This window comes from Poecilia formosa, unplaced genomic scaffold (assembly GCF_000485575.1).
Source record: "Poecilia formosa unplaced genomic scaffold, Poecilia_formosa-5.1.2 Scaffold201, whole genome shotgun sequence".
Classification (NCBI taxonomy): domain Eukaryota; kingdom Metazoa; phylum Chordata; class Actinopteri; order Cyprinodontiformes; family Poeciliidae; genus Poecilia; species Poecilia formosa.
The window spans coordinates 1,088,716-1,111,376 of record NW_006800140.1 but is presented as its reverse complement, the minus strand read 5'-3'; the positions used below and the strand labels follow the sequence as shown (position 1 = coordinate 1,111,376).

Below are 22,661 nucleotides of genomic sequence, written 5' to 3'. Positions count from 1 at the left end.
TGATGAACCTGTGGTTGAAACTGTTTGTTTTTCATTCAGTGGGTAGAAAATACAGAAATTTTACTCAAATAAAAGTAGGAATACTTTATAATAAAATTATTTAAGTAATAGTAAAAACGTGTTTGGTAAAAAGTCTACTCAAGTACTGAGTAACTGATCAAATTAGTCATTTAATATTTAAAAATGACATCAGACAGACCAAAATATAAAGGTAAATGGAAATTTTGGTGTTTTAAGGACCAAAATAACAATAATTCATAACAAAAAATAACAAAATCAGGCAAAAAAATGTTTCCAAATGATTTTCTTTCAATAAAAAAAAACTTATGAAACTTTAACAAAAATGGCAGAATCCAGAAATTTTTCTCAAGAGTAGCAATACTTCATAATAAAATTACTCAAGTAAAACTAAAAAGTAAAAGTACTAAATGTAACTAGTTAACTGATTATTTCTCACTAAAAATCCAGCTGCCTTTAGGAACAACTGAAGTGATTATTTTCTGAATTCCCATAAAATCGACCAGCTTTACTTTAACAGTATAAATTCGCCATAAGGCCCTGATGTTTCCTGCGTGGTGGAAAGCAGGCCCAACTCGAACAGCGAGCGGTTCTGCTAGCAGGGTGGAGGAGCTTTCTGCAGCACCTTCATTCTGCATTATGACAACACAGCAAAGCATGCAGGGAACGCTCGGCTCATGGTAAAACGCCAAGCCTGCCTGGCTTTCCTCATATCTCCCTCTGTGTTTGTCGTGCTTCGACAAACACGGCGGACGCCCTGCGGGACGTTACGACACAGTGAAGCAGATAGCAGGGGCCCCGAAGATCACTCTGTCCCAACAATGTTCGCTCAGTGCAGGACTGGAAATAACGCAGCCAGCGAACGGGAAGAACAGGCGCACACCCCTCCCACCTTCGCTGCTCCATTGTTAGGGTGGGAGCGAAACGCCAACCTCACAAGGCCTCATCCTGGGTCGTACAATGGACAGCAGAGCTGGCACAACAATGAGTTCGCCCCAAGACCGAAGACAGATTCTTGTTTTTAGGATGAATCAGTTCAAATATTATTTTTGAAGCTGTAAATGAGCAATCAAAAAAATGTAGAAGATTACACTGTACAGATTGTTCAAGTGTGGAAACAGTCATAAAAATCAGCCTGTTCAGCCCTGAGCTTTTCCCATTAGCCACTTAAATTTCATGATGGCCGCCATTTGAGTCGTTTAAACAACTATTGAAACAAATGTGACCCATTTCCACGACTTGCATGAACTTTATGTCACATATGTTTTCTACTTTGCTAATCATGTTCATGCATCTTCAAATCAATAATATCTAGAAAAGTCAGAAACTGAGGACTTTGCTGTTTGTAAGTTTCACACCAGATGTTTTGTGTTTAGCAGTTTAGCATTAGCTTCTGCTAATTTTTGTGGTTAGCAGTTTAGCATTAGCTTCTGCTATTTAACTAGCATTCAGTAGCTTCTGCTAATTTTTATTGATGAGCCAAGATTCCTGTTTAGCGAATTAGTGGTTAGTGAACCTAGCTTGTTGGTTAGCTGTGCCCACCACTGGAAATAATAACTACTGTCTATTTTAGTGCGAATGTTTATTTTCAATGACAGCCATGGCTGCCATCTTGGAAAATGTCCACCAGAAACAGGAAACACAAGAACAAGAAAAATATAACTGATTCTTAAAGTTATAAATATGAAGTCTATGATGGCGGCCATCTTCAATTTTTCAAAGCAAGCCTTTGGGAACATCTGTGCCAAGTTAGGTTCTTGTATTTTGCTGAAATATTCAATTATCTCCTGCAGTAGAAAGACAAAAAAGGCTTGAAAATGTTCTACAGAGCAGATCACAAAGGAATAATTTTAAATTTTGCAGGGCAGGCTCCATGTCTCAACTGATTAAAAAGTCATTTTAGGCCATGAAGCAAACAAACATGTGACAGCAATAGATGAGTGAATATTCCTAACCTGCAAAATGATTCCTCCATATAATGTCAGCGATGGTCAATGGGGGGCCACCAGCCGGGTGTGGTTTACCTTTGTCATGGTCAGCCTTTATCATATCCATTAAGGGATTCTCCAAAGAGTTCAAGTTAAAAGGATCAAAGGGCCGATTCCGGTCCTGGAAAACAGCAAAAACATGCAGACGCCTGGAATTAGTCACCAAAGTTAGTCATGAAAATGAACAATAAATAAATATCACAATAGACTGGATGTAATATTAGACAAGACTACAGTTATTCAGTATATTTGTGTCTGTGTTTTTAAAAGAAAGAAATATTTAAGTCAGTTCAGTACCCAGCATTCACTGCAATATAGAAAACCTCTAAAAATGTCCAGCTAAAGGAGGATTCCGTGAAAATAACGTTCCAGTTCCACCAGATGGTAACGGGAACGGTGTTAACGCCGAGTCTGTGGTTGGGGGTGAAATGACTGAATTTCCCTCGTTTGTTGACGCTTTCATCTGAGAAACATGAGAGAAAAAACACCCGACCAGAGCTGGGAGGCTGCGGTCTTGGCAGCTGTCTCCTGTGTCCGCTACGCGAGCCGGGAAGCCGCATTGTTTGGACACCGCAGCTATTGTTGCTGCCCCGTTCGGCTGAGCATTCAAAAGTGTTGCCCCCCCTTCGCCACCCAGGACCCGACAGCGCCGCCACACAGATAAAAATCTGCCCACTTGGTACAAACGGTAAACACTTAAACCGCTGAGCTGTTCAGTTTTTCCTTTCCCTGATGGGACGCAGCTGGCGTTTACAAGCTCAGACTCTGCGTTTGAACACATCACGTCAGTGGTGGAACGCAGGTTGACCCATTTTATCGGCTCATCCTTCCTCATGACACGCAAATAAGCAAAGGAGAATTTAATGCAGGCAGAAATTAATCAAGATGAGAAAAAATAAAGCAAAAAAATGGTTCTGGACGGGTAAAGGTGTGATATTTCTGTTCAGATTGGAACAAGTAGCTCTAAGTAAACCAAATTTTAATTATGTGTAAAAATGTAACTGATGGATTGGTATGCTCATTTGTAAGGCACCTATTTAACAACTTTCCCCAGATTAGCAGGTAAATTACTTAAACATTAGATCATTAAATGCGTCACAGCAGATGAAAATGGTTTCAATATGGACCAAAAAATAACAAATTCAGCAATTTAATCAAAAATAATAAAAGTCTTACGCATTTATTACACTAAGAGATATAATTTAACATTCTTTCTATTAATTATGAGGATAAAACAAAACCCAATGTTCAGTTTCTCAGAAAATTAGAATGTTACTTATATGTTTTTATTCAAGAAATATTATGTTTATTCAAGAAATAACATAATGTTGTATCCCTTCATTTTTTGGATTCATAAGTTTAACTTGCATCCTTTGAGTTCACTGTCCATAAAAATTATTTGCATTTGAATTGAAACAAATCAGCATCAGCCAGTGAAACCCTGATCAGTACATCTCTACTAACAATTTACAGGTTGTTTTTTTTATGAAACCTGCCCCTAAAGAAAAGCACCAATAAGTAAACATATTAATAAACTGTGTGCATGTATTTTATTGTTAGATATAGTAAATATAGTAAAATTAAAATGTTCCTGGTTTGGTCAACTCACACTTTAAAATAAAGATAAAAAACATGAAACAGTGTCATATTAATTCAGACTTTTAATGATGTGATCACACTTCTATCAGGCTTGAATTCAACAAAAACATGCAATTTATTTTTTTTAAAAAAGCAAGAATGTGTTGTACCATTTTCAGTTTTTTTTTATATTTAAATATATTTATTCAGTCAAAATTATAAAAACAGATAAAATGATCTGATCTACGGCGGCTTGTTCCCTTGGTAATTTGTACCGACAGCAGGGCTGCAGGTTGATATTTGGCCATTCTTATTGAGATTAATCACAAAAGTTCAGAGTTTTTGGTAGAAATGTATTCATTTTTTTCTATCTAAAAAGGCCCTAATACACCATCATAAAAAACCCTTTCATATTTTAGATCTACAGTAAATATCAGGCTACTTTCAATGTCAAATTTACCTATATATACTTTTAAAAACAGGTTGAAACTGCACCAAAGTGCTGCACAAAAATTATAACTCAATAGAATAAATTGATGAACGAAAAAATAAATAAAATACATAAGTAAGTAAACATCACAAGAATGAAGTTACAGTATCAGGCCTCAATTAAATGCTAACAAATAAAAATAAGTTTTAAGAAGAGAGTTTAGGTTGGGGGGTTTTTGGCCCACGAAAACTTCTGAGTAAAAAGTTTGGCTAAATGACATTCCTGGCTGCTCTTAAATATCCAAAGTCAAGCAAAACACCATTTTCCTGCCATGCTCCGGTTTTGGAATAATATACAAAAAGTTCTTAAAATCAAAACACTCTCAGATTTTATGAGTTTCATTAAAAAAGCAGTAAAGAAGGAACGTTATTGCCTTCTCCAAGAGGTCAGATCGCTGCATTTGCTTTATTTTCTGTGTTTTATCGATTTGTTTTAGACAGTTCAGCTCTTTCAGACTGCCGTCTTGACCAGGTCTCTCTTCTAAAAGAGATTTCTGAACTCAAGCGGCGGCCGTGAAGCAGAATTTAACCAGGAGGCTATTCCTGTTCGCCTGCCATCTCGCTTGCAATCAGAGGACGCGCGCGATAATTTCCGTCAGCATCATCAGATCTCCTGACACGCCGCCACGTTGGGCGAATTCCCTGCATTCCTCTGGCTCTGAGGAGGCAGCAGGCAGGTACAAGCACATAACAAGATGATATTCGAACCAGGGCGGATTTAAAGAATGAGCTACCGGCGTTTTTTGGGTCAGATGCACCTGAGCTTCGTTTACATAAACAGCAGCTGACTCCCAGAACCCTGACTTTGCATATTAGTGCCACTTATCTCGTAAAGGAAAAAGTTAAACGCAAACAACTGTATGTGAATGGTACAGGGGTTTGTAAGTACAATTTGAGCAAATAATAACAAAACATAAGCTTAGAAGTTAGTTATTTGACAAAAATTGTCAAGTTTTTAAAGTTCAGAAGTGGAAAATTCATGCAAAACTGCAAAAACACAAAATCTTACCAAGTATTTTTGGCCTCGTTTCTAGAGAAAATATGTTAGTACACTTGAAATAAAGCAAAACTAACTTACATGTAACTTTTCAGGAAGATATAGAGCTTGTTTTAATTAAATGACGCCTTAATTTTAAGGAAAAAGTGTTTTTTTATTGGCAGATTGTTTAACTTTTAACAAGAAATTTTGCCAGGATTAAAGTGAAATAATTGACTCTAAACAAGCTTATATATGTTGCAGAATAAGTCAGTTTTGTCTTATTTCTTTGAACTAATTACGACATTTGCACTAAAAACTAGACAAAAAAAAGTGCTACTAGTATTTATGTACACTGCAAAAACAAATATTATCAAGCATTTTCTTCTAGTTTCTGGTGGAAATATCTTTATACACTTGAAATAAGACAAAACTAACTTACAAGTAACTTTTCAGAAAGTTAATTGTTTTAACTATTCTTGAATATTGATTGGTACTAGTTCCATTTATATTTTCAGCATGATTAAAAACATCTTGTTTCCTGCATGATGAGCTGTTTCAGCACCTCCTGTCACTTTAAATCCAAATAAACTACTGCTGGGCACAACGACCAACTCAACCTTTACACTCGCACGTGAAAATGGCTGCAATCAGATCCGCAATTATACAACAGCACATCTTTGAAAAGCAGAAGTGAGGCCTCCTGCACAACCAACAAGAACACAGGAAGTGGTTTCTGGATTGTAAGTCAACAATAAAAAAAAAAAAACACTTCAGCGGTAAAACCAGCTGAAGTAACTTGGTTGCTAGGAGACAGACTGGGCTCTGCTTGGGTTGGTCGGTAACGGTGACCCCAGCCGAGATGTTTCTGAAACGACTCATTATCCAGACACCAAAAAACAACAGTGAATTTTTTAAGCACTTAAAGTTGCTTTTAGAAGCAATTGAGAAACAAACTGAAGTATAATGTGCGAAATATGTAATTTTCCATAATAGATCCCATTTAAGTAAATCAGGAGAGGTCGAGTTACAACCCTACAACCCATGAACACCAGTTAGTTCTCAGAAGATGTTCTACATTTAATAATTGATTCGTTTTATCTGCTTTGATACTGCATGTCCCTCTTAATCCTAGAGTTTCATCCTGCAAAGCTGGGCTGGATGAGAGTGGGAGAGCGTTGCAGCTCCTCTCCGCTTCATAAAGCGTGACATGTGACCCCCTGACCTCGTCTCCTGGAGATAACTGGAGCTGTAATCCGGCTGAGGCTGCACCGACCGACGGACAGACAGAGGAAAATGTGTCACAGAGACCGACTGACACGGACTCAAACCAGCAGCCGGGTACGTTTCACTCCGGCTGTAATTCCAACCGGAGCAAAGCTGCGTTTTTGCAACGTTTCAGCTCAACTCTCCTGAGCAGCGACTTTGTTTTTATAGAAGTCGGTGACATTGTAAGGGGTGGGAGGGCATCCTGTTGGCTTACTTTACGCCTGTTTGTCAGTCAGCTAAACATAGATCACACACGTAACTGACCAGACGCTATGAGGGCTCATGTTTGTTCGCTCGGTCGAGCTGGAAAGGCTTCCTAAAGTGAATCCCAGCAGCTGTAAGGCATTTCTCTGAGTCCCTGCCGTGAATACACAGCGTAGCTCTAAAGAACTATTTGCATATCAGTGCGGGACATTGAGGAAATTACATTATAAATGCAGTTGCAGTTCACAATGTTTGTACTGTCTCAGTGAAGCAATTCAAATTCAAATGCCAATTTGCTTATTAGCCAGCAGTTTATTTCCTAAAACAATTTATAAGCTGGCAACACGTTTTGCCTCGGAATAAAGACGGCTTGTATACAAAAACTTCTCAAACCAGGAAGGTAGGCAGGTCATCAAAGGCCTCTGTGTTCCTCCCAATGTAATACTGAACATATCGACATGTATCTGTGAAATGAAAGTAAAATACATGGCTTTCCATGCGTGACATGTTTTTTTTACTCTGACATTAGATACACGTCAAATAGCGGCAGGCTGATGGCAAAACAAAGATCAATAAACTTTAAATTCTAAAGAACGTTTAACATTTTAAATATCCAAAATAAGTAAACAAAACAACAAGAAAAATCAATTATAAAGCAAAATTATACTTCAAAAAAGGGCTAGTTGAGACCAAAGCACCAGACTGAAGACTTTATTATCCAGTTTTTCAGAAAAAGAGAAAAATTATTTTGAAAAATGCAAATGGAAACTATTGAGCTCATTTTAATTTACCATGCGTTTAATTGATTTATTGTGAGCTACATCACAATTGCAACACACACCATCAACAGCTACAGATCAATTAACTGCATGATAAATTACAACAAGCTCAATAATTCTCATTTGGATAATTCTCATTTTTCTTTTTTCTCACTTTTTACCAAAAACTGGATGATAAAAGTCTTCAGACTTCTGGGGGGAACAGTGAGATTTGTTCAAAGTGGTCTCAAAATGACAATATTATCATTTATCGCAATAATCACAGCGGCAATTTATCATACAACAAAATGTATTATCTACTTTGGACAGATTTCCCACCAAAGAAATTTGAAAACTGCTTTTTGTATCTGCTCAGGTAATCTTTACCTGACGTTAATTGAACTGAAACCAGCCCTGCTTAGTCCGCTTTAATCAAACGAGTTTGTTTTTCTAGAAAGTCCGGATCGTTTGGGGAGGTGTGAACCCATAATTAAACTCTGATGCGGATCAAGAAAAGCAAACTCTGGTCCGCCTACAAACCTCAGTTTTGGTTTGGTTGAAGTGAACGCAGGCGCAGCTTGAATGGCAGGCGGACTGGAGACGGCTCCAAAAGCAGGAAGTGGACTACAGCGCAGGGCATTCTGGGTAATTACAAGCCAGACAGACATGCGACAAACAAAAAAATTCTACAACCAATAAAACTTGGCGCTACTTCATTTTTGTTTATTTCATGAAGAAGGAAGTTGTGCCCAGTGTCTTCTTCAGAGGTTTTTGTGTCGTTTTATTGTGTATTTCCTGTGCAGTGCCCCCACAGGCGAGGAGGGGAACAGTTTTTTCAATTAGTTTGGTACATTTGACGAAATACAGTGTAAGACTGAACGCAGCAGCTGGAAATATAACAAATATTGTAACTAACTTTGATTCCCAAACAAACTGAGTCTATCAGACGGTACGAAAAGGTGTGAAAATAACAGAGGTGGGCATTGTACTGAAAAAATGTACTTAAGTAAGAGTAGAGCTACTTTAACATATTTTTACTAGAGTAAAAATAAGACATAGCCATCCAGGAAATTACTCAACTAAGACTAAAAAGGTATTTGGTAAAAAGTCAACTCAAGTACTGAGTAACTGATCAAATTATCAATTAATATTTAAAAACTACAAAATCAAACTGACCAAAAATAAAAATGTTAAATGGAAATGTTGGTCCTATACAGGACCAAAATGACAATAGTTCATATAAGTAACCAAAAATAACAAAGATATTTTTATCTAAATCAGTTTATTTCAATAAAAAAACTAACAAGAACTGCAGATGTGTGTCTGTGTCTGGTTAATTTTTGGTTTTTTCAAAATAAAGTTACCAACTCTAATTGTTTGAGAATTGGGAATAACAACAAGAAATCTACAAGGTGTTGGACACCTTTCGGGATCACTGTACAAAATAAACAGCCTAATTTAGAGGTAGATCTTGAGTATTATTACCTGGAAAGGCAGTATGTTGTTGCTGTTGTCGCTCCTGAACGCGCTGTCCTCCAGCCAGGGCTTTTGAGCCAGAGGACCGCCGGGTCTCGGGAACTTTGGGGGCGCTATGACATTGCTGGTGTAAGGCTTCTTCATCGGGGAGATGGGGTTGAGCGGAGACGGCACCCCGACCCCAACACCAACCCCGACGCCCACGGCTCGGCGCGGGTCTCTGCCCGGCTGCAGCCCGCTCCACGGGTTGGACGGGGTGCTCCACCCGGCGTTCTGGTGGTTATTCCAGGCGGAGGAGGAAGCCGGGGAAGACGACGAGGTCCCCTTGCTGTTGTTCATGATGGTCTGGTAAGCGTTTCTCTGGGGAAAGGGGCCTTGGCTGGGACTGACCGGGGATCTCCGCTGCTGCTGCTGCTGCTGCTGAGAAAGCCCGATTTGCGGGGAGAAATTCCCCCCAAACACCGGGTTGACGTGCGGGAAGTTCTGGAAAAGCATCGTCCCATTCACGGACGGTATTCCCTGGAAAAAGCTGTCCTCCACGGCGTTCGTGGTCCCCGTGGACCAAGTGCTCCCGAACGACGACGGAGGGGAGCCGAGGGGTCCGCCGGTCTCCTGAAGTGGGTGCTGGTGGAAGCCCAGCCCGGGCAGGATAGGCGACTCCATCGGGACTCGGTCCTTGCTGCCGCCACTGCCGCTGTTGCTCAGCGCGGAAGCCGCTTGGCTGCTGCCGGTCGACGGGCTCTCCGACTCGGATGAGGATGAAGTGGGATCCGATGACGGGGTCGGCGTGGAGGGAGGAGGGTCTACTTGTGTCGGATCTTGCTGCTGCTGATGAGGCTGGGCTTTGTTTTTGTCCATCAGTAAATCATCCTGCATGGTTTGCTGAGCTGCGACAGGCGGAAACAAACACTTTGAGTCAAAATTAAGATTTCTATTTCTGGAGAGATCATAGAGAGAACTCCTACGGCAGCCGAAAGGGAATAAAACATTAAACTGGATCGCCCTCAAAAAATAAAACACAAACACTTCCTTCCAGGGAGAACAAAATGACTCTTAAATCTCCACGAAGAATATGGCAGTAGATAATCACTAGATTTCGCCACGTCTCGTTTTTCCTTCCACGCAGGAACTCCAGAGCTGCAATGTGAAACTGATTCTGTGCTTTTTCTCTCATAAGGACCTCCCCCGACACTCATTTGCATACGTCAGTAAATACAGCTGTCCTTCAGCAAGGTGAAAAGACACCTTGACAGTTCTGGCTTATTAACGACTTCCTTTAAAAAAAAAAAAAACATTTGTCCGTTCTTTCTTTCTTTCATTTTTATTTTTTTAAAGCTACACTCCCAGCATCTTTTAGACGAATAAATTAAGTCACACAAGCAAAAAAATAATTGCATTTTTAATCAAGTATTTAATTTAAAAAAAATAAACATTTCAGTTACAAGCTAGTGTATTTAGTCTATATATTTAAATTAAATATCTAAATATTATTAAATTATGTCCCACAACTTACACGAGGGGTATTTTTAAAAAGCAGAAGTCCGCATTGACACGAATTCGCTTTAGCATAATATTTCTACGACGCATTTTAAAGCGAACAATGCACAAATATTAGAAATTGTTTGGTTGTCTTGGCAACACATTGCAAAAAACAAATGTTCTTTAGAAATTAACTGAAAAATAAATAGAAAGGGTTTGGTTAATGCTAAACATAAAAACACCAAGGTAAATGCTGATGGTTTTATGCCATAAAACAATCAGAGGTTAAATATATTATAAACATACCGATAGTGACGCTGACACGCCAAGCTGTGGCCTCTGAATAATAATAATAATAACACTATAAAGCTGGCGTGACACAGACCCGTCAATCAGCACAATAACCACTGATATGAGTCGGACTTTAAATATAACCGCAGTAGTATGAGGTCCGCTCGCCCCACCGGTTATAATCCGTGTTTTTTCCTCCAGCAGAACCGCTTCCAAGGTCATGAAAGGACCATAATCAACAGCCCACAGTGGCTCAGTCCACGGACCCCCATAAAGACACTCTGACCACTAACCCGACCCTTGGTTTCTGTCGCGTTGGCAGAGATATCCCGGTGTGTGTATATATATACATACATACATATATATATATACATGTCATGAAGCTCACTTCCCCACGAAAATCGGCTCTGTAGATCCATATGTGTCCCACTGCACACGGCAGAACAACATGCACACACTTTGAGGTCGACCTCTGCTCGAAGTGAAGCGGGAATTATTACCTTTTATCGTTCACCTTTTTCAGACTGTGAATAGATATTTCTGTTTGCCTCGCCTGGGTTGGGATATGACAAACGAGCTACGCTTGTGCCGAGGTGGTCAGCAGTTGCCTCAACAGCTGATTGACTGCGGCGCATGGGCGATGGCCGAAAGGGCTTGTGGGAGTTGGAGTTTTACCACGGTGCGGTAGATTGTCACCCAACGCTGCTTCCAAACTACCATGTAAAACCATTGGAAACTGTTTACATTAAGCAGCAGAGGCTCTACTCAAGTAAGAGTAGCACTACTTAAACATATTTTTACTTAAATAAAAGTAAGACGTAGCCGTCCAACTACTCAAATAAGAGTAAAAAAGTATTTGGTAAAACGTCTGATGAAATTATCACTTAAAAATTACATAATCAGATGAAGCAAAATAAAATGCTAACAATAATTTATATAAGTAACAAAAAATAAAATTAGGCAACAGATTTTTTTTCAAATCAGTTTCTTTCAATATAAAATCTTATGAAACTTTAATAAAAACTGCAGGTGTGTGTCTGTGTCTGGTGAATCTTTGGTTAAAGCATGTTTGTTTATTCATTCAATGGGTAGAAAATATAGAAATTTTACTAAAGTAAGAGTAGAGATACTTCATAATAAAATTACTTAGGGTAGACATAAAAAGCACAGTGTAGTGAAATTACGCCTAAAAGTACATTTAAATTAAAAAAAGTTACTCAAGTAAATGTAACTGAGTAAATGTTACTTATTACTACCCAACTCTGCAAAGCAGCGTTAATTTCTGTTGTCCTGCATAAAGCTTTATTGCACAAATAAAACGACATTTTTATTTTATTTTATTTGTTGCTATATAACACAGATTAAGAAGAATTTAGATGTACTTTGGCAGTTATTAGTAGTTATTCTGATGCTGTATGTCCAGTTGTTAAAAACAATTGCCATTATTACTATTTTTTTATAAAAACTGTCATAAATAAATAAATAAATAAATAAATAAATAAATAAATAAATAAATAAATAAATAAATAAATGGAAATGAAGTGAAATAATTTACACAGGTAAACTTACTAAGGGTTGAAGATTCACTATTTATTTATTGTATCGTTTATTATATGACACATTTCTTATAAGAGTTTTGATATATTGTTGCATGATAAATTCTAATTAACAATGTTTAAAAGTGCCCTTACAGTTGGGATTGATAGTTTTATTATTTTATCCACTGTTTGCTTAATAAAAAACATCAATAAATACCAATAAATTTGAAAATTAAGTTGGTGACTGGTGTCCCAACGAAGCCAGTTACAAATGAGAATCTTTTTCAAGACCATTAATTATGTTTGTGAGACTATGATTGGTGTGACACAGTCATAGTTGTACAGTTACCTAAAAATAACTAATAGCAAGTTATTAGTTATACCAATAAAATAAATTGTACCTCACTTATAAGCATATGACAGTTTGCCTCTGTATTTTCTGAAAACCGTTGACTGAAACAAAAATTAAATGAATACTTTAAAAAGATTTAAAGAGGAGCAGCAAAAACAAATGAGATAGGTTTCCATTGCTTACCAACAACTGATGGTGTCAACCAGGACAGTCTTCAGTCAGAAGCCTCTTCAGATTCAGCGCAACACTGACTGCTGGAGATCTTTGCTGCCACGATGACGTTTGAAAATATTTGGATAATATGAGTTGCGAAAGCATTAGATTTCCCTTTGTGGATAAAACAAAAACAAAGCAAAGCAAAAAACATATTTTTGAATTGAATTGAATTTACATGGCTGCAACAATTTGTTATTTTATTAATATAATATAATATAATATAATATAATATTGGCCCTGCGACAGACTGGCGACCTGTCCAGGATGTACCCCGCCTCTCGCCCGGAACGTTAGCTGGAGATAGGCACCAGCACCCCCCCCCGACCCCACTGAGGGACAAGGGTGTTCAGAAAATGGATGGATAATATAATATTGAAGTGTAGAAGTTTTAAAACTACATTTCCCATTTTTGCCGGAAGTTGCGCTGACGGTGTGGTCCTTGTTTTGATGACGTAGCCACGGCCCGTCAATGGAGTCAAACGGTCAGAGGAAACGAGGCCATAGCAGATTTAAAGTGTATTTTCTCGTTAAATAACCACCGGGAGGAGATAAATGCTATTTTGATAATCATGGCCGTCAGGGCGTAGTTTTACTCCAAATACGTGGCACGTCTGCAGCCGACGGACCGTGTCAACAAAACGGCCTATGTGGGGCTAGTTAGCTAATTTGTTAGCGAGTGATTTTTTTTTCTCCTCCTTTAGCAGATTATCACGTGTGGGACTTTTTTTTTTAAATTTCATTTTCGTTTCGCCTCTCATTCTTCGCTTTCAATAGGACATAATCGCTCCAACAATGGCGGAACCAGGTCCGGTGGTCGCACAGCAGAATTTGGACAGGTGAGTTGAAGTTTTAGCAAATAAGCTAAAGGCAGCTACGTAGTTCACTTACATTAAGGGGTTTTTGTCAAAAATACAGGCTGTATTCATTAAATATTCGAGAATTTGTTCACTTTAGTCAGAAATGTAGATTTTGCATTGCCTGTTGATGTATTTTTACCATGTTTTTTGGAGTGTCTCTGGTAAGGGACGTCCTTAGCCATCTGCTTCTGACAATGATCTGATTGATGCCACCTGCGGTCGATGACCTCGCAATACCTGACGTTATACATCCAATATGGATGGCTTAATCTGAACCTCTTTAATTCATTGTTACGTGTGTATGTTGGTCTAAAACGGGCCGCTCTAGTTTAAAAGTTACCTTTATAAACACAAACTAAAACCTTTTCAAAACAGTAAGTTGTAGCTTATCGTTTAGGTTATTTATCGTGGGTATTTATTGTATGGTCATTTATGCATACATTTCTTGTAATAAGAGTTTGATTATAGTTGTCACAATTAATTCCAATTAGTGATGCTTAAAGACCTCTAAACCAGTCCGTATTGCTTATTTTTTATTTTTTTCTTCATTATTTGTTAAATAAACGTGTTTCAATAAAATTGAAAATATCATTAAATGTAGTTACTATGTGCTGTCTAGTGGTACAAATCACTTCTTTGAGTGACTGGCATCCCAAAGAGGCATATTACAAACGTGAATGTTTTTCAAAAGTAGAATTTGTTTTTGTGGGGCTATGATTGCTGTCTATGCAGTCACAGTCAGTTACCTAAAAATAGTAATAAATAGTTTGTATAGCTTGTATTTTGTGGTACTGTAGTACCACAAAATACATCACAAACATTTCACCCCTACTCTAGGCATGTTAGTAAACTGTTTAAAGGTTCTGTATTCATGTCTTTCATATAAAAAATATTGAATTAACTTTTAAATGTTACAAATAAAATGTGTTTGGGTGAAAAATGAAGACTGCTGTAGCATTTTAGATGCTAGGATTGCGATGTGTTAAAAGCTATGGTCCAATTATCACAAAAATGTTGCTGGACTTGCAACACTTTAATTGCCAAACAGTGTTTAATGACTGTACTGCCTTTTAATTGAAAGGATAAATGTCAGTTAATTTAGTCTTAATAGGTTCCTTATTCACCAGAAAGGTCACGTTCATTACAAAATGTGATATTTTCATCATACAGATTTTCTTTGTCTACCTTATAAACATCATGAATATTTATATCTTGAAATTAACTTTATCTTTTATAGAATCCACGTATTTCTGGGGTAATTAAGGATGCATTCTTGTGCTAAATTTGTTGAGTTTTCAAACACATTGGCTTGGAAACTTTAACCAGAAGATAATTTGGTTAATTTATCCAATCTTGAGGTAAATCAAACATGTTTTTGTTGGTCCAGCACTTAAACAAAAAGCTCTTATGCTGCCAACGTAAAATGCAGAATAAATAACACTATAGGTATGCTTACAATATTAATAATTCTCAAAACTGCAACTCAAGCTAATAAATAAAAGGCTGTTTTTTAAGGTTATTGCACAGTTATTAATGTTATGACTGATTGAAAGCCTGCAGAGTCAAATTCATTTATAGCAACATAGCAGGAAATCAGGCCGCAAGATTTCTGAAAATGTTTAATCAAAATCTACTTGTGAATTTATCTGAAGTATGGACTTCCTTAATGCGTTTTCTTTTAAACGGGAAGAGACCTTGAGGTTAAGTCCGTACATATCTCGCATCAAAAAACAACAAACATGGAGGTGGAGCAGAAGAGAAACTCTGCATTTAGAAAGTAAAACTGTCTCATAACTGCATCCAATTTCCCACATTCAGCGGTTACACCTATCCAACGTTATGACCTTACATTTATTTTAAAATTTTAGAAGAGAATGGTAATATCCTTTACTGTCCCTCAGTGAGAAAATTCAGCCTAAAAAGTTTTATATTTTCTGAACCATAATCCTTTTTTGGATTTATTGTAAATTACCAAATTATCTTAAAGGAGCCACACTTTATTGTAAATTGTTAACATTTGGTTCCTGGCAGCAGAATTGAAACATTGTCTTGGAAAAACGTAGCATTTATGTATGTGCTAAAAGTATTTAGCATTTTTCACGCTGGTGTACTGAATTGGAGAAAATTAATGTAATGTCATCTCTATTTGCAAACCTACAGCAGACAAATCACATTTTTCACACCCCAAAGTTTCCAAATCACGCTGTGACTACTTGCACAATCTGGGAAGTGTTTTTTCTTCTCTGTTTTATATTCTTCACACTGGCTCCAGATTATGGGTTGAGGTTTCCTTACCAAAGATCTAAACACAAGAGAGTCTGTCTCTTTGGGAAAAAATGTAATTCATTCAGGTGTAGGCCTGTCACGATAACAAATTTTCTTGGATGATTAATTGTCCCAGAAATTATTGCGATAAACGATAATTTTGTAATTTTAAGACCATTTTGAAGAAAGTAGTTCAGTTATGCTAGCTTGACTTTGAAAATCTTAACATGTAGATGTGCTGTGGAATCGTTGTGCTGTGGAAAGGCGACCTAAACGAAAACTCTGACAGATCATCAGTAGAGCAGATGTTTAAGTTAGCTATTCTACCGCTGTTGAGTTAGCTTAGCTAATTGCAGCGGCAGCTAATCTATCGCAACACAATCACTTATTAATAATCTTAAAATAAACATCAAGTCTAAAAACATAAAACTGTAACGGACTGAATGTTCTGTTCTTCGTGTGGGAAATGTTTCAGTGTTTTTTGGGGTTGAATCTCGATACATTTTTTGGAGTTGGCGTCTGTTGCTATGGCAACGGTTCTGTGTGTAGCGTAGCCGACGCAGAGAGCGAGAAAAAAAGAATACAAGTGGTTTTGGGTTGGTCAACAATTTTTCTGCATTATGTTTTTCTATGCTGTGGCGCATTGCACCAAATTAATAATACCTACATCTCCAGGTTTCATTTTGCTAATGAAATTGTTGTACGAAGTGACAGAGTCATCTTTTTGCTCTCCAGCGTCGGACACACGTGCAAAATTTCCTGATATAAACGATGTCTATATGTAACATTTAGCTTGTTGTGGACTCGGGTCAAAATCTAGGGCTAATTTTTGATGACACATGCAATCTGTGTCAATGAGATAAAATAGTTTATCATCTCCTATTACAGAATGTTTGTATTTATTTTATCAGTATAAATATGAACATTTAGGACAGCTAATCGGGTGAATAGGGTTTATGTGGAGGTGAGGAGATGCAGCAACATTTCAGTGCTGCTTCCTCCTAAACAAAGACCAGCAGCTGATAACATCTGCAGTGTGTGTGTGTGTGTTTGTACAGGGAAGCATTTGACACTGCATTTTCTGTCAATATTGATCTTTGAACTTTGAAACCTTTTCCCAAAGAAAGCGCGGGCATGCGGGTTTTGTGAAATGTGCCCAGCTACGTGCTGCTGTGTGTGGCGGAGGCAGTAACCCTGACGGTGTTTGTGGAGCAGATAGCTGTGAGATGTATGCCATGTCCGGTTGCTGCTACGGCTATGTACCAAGCCTCTATCGCTGACAAACATAAGGCCCAAAGGTTCTTATCAGAACCGGCCAAAAGCAGCCAGCTGCCTTCGCAGTGCAGTGTTTCACAAATAGGTGTGAGGAAAATGTTTCAATGCACCGTCTTTTTTTGTTTGTTATGTGATTTAAACCAAACTTGTTACTTTTTGTCCTCCACATTTAGTTTTGTCTTTGTTTTTAAGACTGTGAAGGTAATGACATTTATTTATTTGTTTTATTTTATAGTTTAAGCATGAGTTTTGAGTGAAAAGGAGTAGTTTGAAGGAAAATAATCTCATATAATCTACTCACTTAGCTTATAATTTTCACCAGATAGCTTATGTGACTATAGCCAAGTATTTTTGTATGGAGAGTCAACTCTGTCAAAATTGTGAATAAATGTAGAAATAAATAAATGACTTGATAAAGTCATTAATATGCCAAATTTTGCATCCAATAATTAAATATTTCCATTTTATTTGATTATACAGTGTAACATTAATGAATATTTATCAATTTGACAGTATTAATTTAACATTATCGATATTATTTTACATTTTATTTCAAAACTTGTTTCCTTTTTTTGTATCATTTTTCTTATTGATGTTACACTGTAGGTAATATAAAGAAATCAGAAAGGTTAGGCTAGTTCAATTTTAAATTTTTGAATCTCATATTTGATACATTAATTACTTTATTAAGCCATTCATGTATTGACAATTTTGGCAGGCTCAGTCTATATTTTTGTGTATTTTTTTAACCTACATGCATTTTTTAACCTACATGCATGCATTTCCGAAAGAAATGTACATGCATTTCTTTCGGATGCATGTACATTTAGGAACACAGTTTAACAAACTGAGACCAGTTGTTGGTCCTCAAATGGCCTCTGTAATCTCCAGTTTGCAAAAATAACTGGGAATGTTTGGAATTAACTTGAAGGAAAGCTTCAAGCCAAATGACTCTTCTTATGCAAGGTGCTTTAACAAGCAGATTTTACTCTCCTGAAACCACAAACGGAGCTCTAGATGGACAAATGTGTGCCTCAACACCAGAGATGATGGCTTTAAACACACACAATATGCACCCATTCAATAAATTAGAATGTTATTGAAATGCTCATTTATTTAAGTAACTAAATTCACTAACAGAAACACTTAATGTAGATTAAAGACACACAGACTGATGTTTGAAGCCTTTTTTTCTGTTAAATTATGATTTTTTTGTTTTTTGCTGGCAACAAATGAAAACATAACATTTTAGATTAAAATATTACATCAAACCAATAAAAAGAAGGCATTTTTGGCATAGGAATGTATCCTTAATGGAAACCATGTTTAATACCCGCTTAAAGAAGCATCGTCCCAACACATCTGAATTTCCAGCAGCCATTTTACAGCGCATACAGCAGTAAAACCAGGCTGGCTGGGGTTGCTAGGTGACGGGCCACTGTGCTGATTTGTAAGAGATTTTTGAAATGGTCAATTTTGCAAACACCAAAAAACATCAACTTATTGCCAAAAAATGGCTGAGTGATTTATTTTTAAGTGTTTGGGCTGTTTTTAGATGGAAGAACTAAAATATGCAAAATGTGAATTTTGCGACACATTGTCTCACTTTACAAAACAAACAAAAAAATAATTTAAATTTGATCACGCATACAGTCCAATTAATCTCAGTTATCAAAAATTGGTCAAGTTCAGTTTATTATTCCAGTTAGGACCCAAAACCATTATTATTTTACAAAAGAAATAAAAAGAGGCAGTTGATTTATTGTCTTTCTGTTACAAAAAGGGAAATGTTTTTCATAATATGCTGGATTTTAAAAATAAAAAAATTGGTGAAACTTTAATGAGCTTGTTGAGTGTTTATATTTCAAAACAAAATCGCATAAAAAGTGTTTTGCATCCCAGACCATACTGTTTGTGTCTCCTGTTCTGGGATCTCCCTGCCATCTTTATTTCTGAATCAACTGGCTCCATTTCAGGATGAGCAGTGGCGCCCTCTGTTGAATGGCGGGGAAATGACAACACCAAAGGAAAGTCTAAGTGGATGCTATTGACTGGAACTCATTTTAATCTAATAAACCATTAATTGTCAATTGTTAGTCAAATAATAATTGTTTACATCCTTATTTTGTACATTTAATAAAACTCAATAAATTGGTTCTGGCTAACTGGATTGGTGTCGTAAAAACAGGTCGCTTTACACAGACACTTTTGACCTGTTTGAATTTATCTTACAAAATCTTATAGACGTATATAGTTCTCCCATAGAGGATTGCATTTCAAGGCTGTTTTTAACGTCGTCCTCTGCGACTGAGTTACAGGAAGAATGCTTTTTGAATCGATAGTAGTTGGTTTGGTTCTTTTGTCAGGACATTCGTCTAAAACCGTTTTTAGCTTCCTTTCTTCACCCTTCATCAGTATTCGTCTCTGCGCAGGAATCCGAGCTCATCCCATCGACATATTGGACAATTATCCTATAATTTACGCCTCTCAGTTTGGCTGTTAAAGGAAAACCAATCGTCGGATTTTCAGTGTCGTATTACCAGCTGAATCCATCTTTATTACTTGGACTACTTGTAGTTGGGTTTTAATCTAAATCAGACTTTTTGATTAGATTGCATGTAACTGGATGTGAATGAACCCATTTTGTTCTGTAAAGTTCACATATGTGGGGCAATAAATACATTTTGCAAAAGTTTCTGAAACAGAATATAACAGGTTTTTGTCAAAATACAACAAAATTATTAAATCAAAGACGGTGAACTTAACTTTTGTCTTAATGATAATTTTACGTTTAAAAATGCATAATCAGTTATGAAACACAGTGTAAATGTACCAAAAACTCTTATTCCCTGTCAGTCAGATTAAATCAGCACAGCATGGTGTGTTTGTAATTGGTTGTTGATAATACTGTCTGCTCTGTATCAGCTTATATCATGGTATGTTTTAAATACTCATCAGTACAGAATCTATGGACAAAATGTTAGTTCAGATCTTATAATTGCATATGGAGGTATATAAACACAGGATTATTTTAATCCACTACAGAAAGTGACTAAATATTCTATTTTTGCAGAATCGCTGTCTGACTGTTGCTCATTGTTTTGGATGTTTAATGACTTGAATATATTAGTCACAAGAGCAAATGTCAACCAGAATTAACCTTTTCAGTAAAAACATGTTGAAATAATAAGTTTGTTTTTAACTGTGGTTTGATAAACGGCTTCACTAATGTTAATATTTTAGTAATTGATTTAAAAAAATAATAATTTAACCGCTAAAGTCCTTTTTTTTTTAAACAGAATTAGAAATACTTTAAAAAATATAAACAACTTATTACAATTTTTAAACGGGAAAATAAACATTTTATTTTCTAAAATGCAACAATTTTTCGTTCCTTTAGTGAACGCTTAATCATTTGTAGCAAAAGACACACCTGCAGGTAAAAAAATCTCCTAATATGAAAAGATTAACAATTCTGCTTGACTTAACATCAATACAGTGTAGCGCTGTTTATTTTTGGAGAGAATCTGCAAAATAGGAGATTTTATAACATAAAAGATAAAACTGCCACTGGAGGAGTTTACAGACAAATGTTTTTTATTTTAAATGCAAAATGTATGTATTTTTGTACAATTCTGGTTTAGTTTCTGCTCTGATTGTGGTCTTTCAACAAAATGCCTTGTTTGAGTCTTTACACTACAATTAATGATTAATCGATTACTAAATGAGTTGACAATTATTCTAATAAATCGATTAATCGTGTACTTAAGTGAAGCTAAAACTGTGACATGAGGAGTTCTGGTTAGGATGTTTTTTTTTCTCATTTTAATTAAAAAATGTACATATTTTATGTCAAATTTTGACTTAATTACTGGTTGATTAGTTGACGATTATTCCGATAAATCGATGAATCGTCCCAGCAGTTCTGTAAACGTGCGCTTATCGCCTCAGGAGCTGCTGGGTGTGCTTCGCCACAGACGAAGACGACCGCACGGCGGAGTGGGTGCGGCCGTGCCGGTGCCGGGGCTCGACGAAGTGGGTCCACCAGGCCTGCCTGCAGCGCTGGGTGGACGAGAAACAGCGAGGCAACAGCACGGCGAGGGTCGCCTGTCCGCAGTGCAACGCAGAATACCTCATCGTCTTCCCAAAACTGGGTGAGCAGACGAGGAAAACGATCCAAAACATTTGCATGTTTCGGGTCGACACACCTGAAGCAGAGAATGATTCATCAACAGGCCTGTGCAGGACTAGATGCCATGCTGAGGACGTTATCCGACTGTTTGAGTCAGAAATGTTGAACCAGGAGTGAAACTTGCTGCAAACAGACCAATAAGCCAGGAGTTGGATACTCCTGGGGTGAAGCTTTGTCTGCCTTAATGGGCGGGAATGTCAAGGCTGGATGATTCAATGCAAAAATACACACACCCATTCTACTTCCTGAGGACTTTACAGAAATATTATTTAAATAAAATCTACTTTTATTTAGCTTTACAAAAGGTTATAGTGTTATTCCCTCAAAAGAAAACATGGAGTGATACTTTGCTGTTTTCTTTTTAAAGAAATCCTTAAATCTCCCCTGGTAGGTTTTAAAACACCTGGGTGAACCTTGGCCAAATTTTACTGGAAGATAAATGATCTAATCTGGAAAATTTAGGCAAATCTGTTGATTTTAGAAGGATTTTTTAGCCTCAGATGCATCTTCTGCTACAAATCATGAAGCATTCACTAAAGGAGTGCTATGTTGTTGCACTTCAGGCAATAAAATGTTTATTTTCTTGTTTAAAAAATTCAATAATTTGTTTATATATTTTTAAAAAGTATTTCTAATATTGTATAAAAAGATTTAAGTGGTTAAATTATTTTTTTAGAATAATCAATAGAACTAAAATAATCGTAGATGCAACCCTAATTCACAAAATTATAAAGATTAATACAATAAATTATCTAATCGGTCCAATTAATAAACCCATCACCGGAGCTGGATGGAAAAAGGTGTGAAAATAAATTTTACACTTTGAGAATCAGTGTAAAACCTGGTTAAACTATCCTAAATTTTTTTTATAAAAATATATATTTTTACATATTTGTTGAAACTGTCACCATTTTTAATTATTATAATGATTATGGCATAATAACAATGCAACAAATAAACTTTAAATTATGATGAACATTTAACACTGGATCAGGAAGACATTTTAAATATCCAAAATAAATTAACAAAACAACAGAAACAACAAATACATTGAATTTTAAAGTCTCTATAATTAACAAAACGCTCCATTAAAAACACTAGACTAAAGACTTTTGTCATCCAGAACCATAAAATCCTGCAAACAAATTTATTTCAGCTTGTTTTATTTCATCATACGATTAATTGATTCACCAACATTTACAAACGTTTCTCAGTCCAGTGATGAACGTTTGTAAATGTTGCTGTGATGAGCAGGAGCTTCTTAAAGAGACAGAGGCCCATTTTTAGGTTCCAAATTGTGAAGTCAAAGTTCTTTTAAGTCATATTTGACATATACAGCATTTTATAACCACTGATTGAGCTATAAAATGACACTATGTGGCTGGGAAATATTTAATTCTGCCCCTTTAAAATTAAATTAATAAAATTTGTTATTATACA

General features: G+C 36.6%; 2 protein-coding genes across 4 annotated transcripts in view; one reads left to right on the top strand and one right to left on the bottom strand.

Moving 5' to 3' along the window:
• cpeb3 (cytoplasmic polyadenylation element binding protein 3) overlaps positions 1 to 11,186 on the bottom strand; it is a 43,477-nt gene extending 32,291 nt beyond the window's left edge. For 2 of the 3 annotated variants that reach the window (XM_007566952.2, XM_016679076.1), the window contains exons 1-3: positions 11,027 to 11,186; positions 8,766 to 9,643; positions 1,974 to 2,127 (exon numbers count right to left, since the gene is read on the bottom strand). In XM_007566952.2, the coding sequence (XP_007567014.1) occupies positions 1,974 to 2,127; positions 8,766 to 9,632 (1,021 nt within the window). In that variant the 5' untranslated portion in view covers positions 9,633 to 9,643; positions 11,027 to 11,186. The remainder of the gene's footprint in view (positions 1 to 1,973; positions 2,128 to 8,765; positions 9,644 to 11,026) is intronic. The other variant, XM_016679077.1, reaches the window with a different exon arrangement.
• Positions 11,187 to 13,063: 1,877 nt separating this feature from the next.
• The window catches only part of marchf5 (membrane-associated ring finger (C3HC4) 5), a 21,213-nt gene continuing 11,615 nt past the window's right edge, over positions 13,064 to 22,661 (top strand). The window contains exons 1-2 of the mRNA XM_007566949.2: positions 13,064 to 13,468; positions 20,981 to 21,183. Coding sequence (XP_007567011.1) covers positions 13,425 to 13,468; positions 20,981 to 21,183 — 247 coding nt within the window. The 5' untranslated portion in view covers positions 13,064 to 13,424. The remainder of the gene's footprint in view (positions 13,469 to 20,980; positions 21,184 to 22,661) is intronic.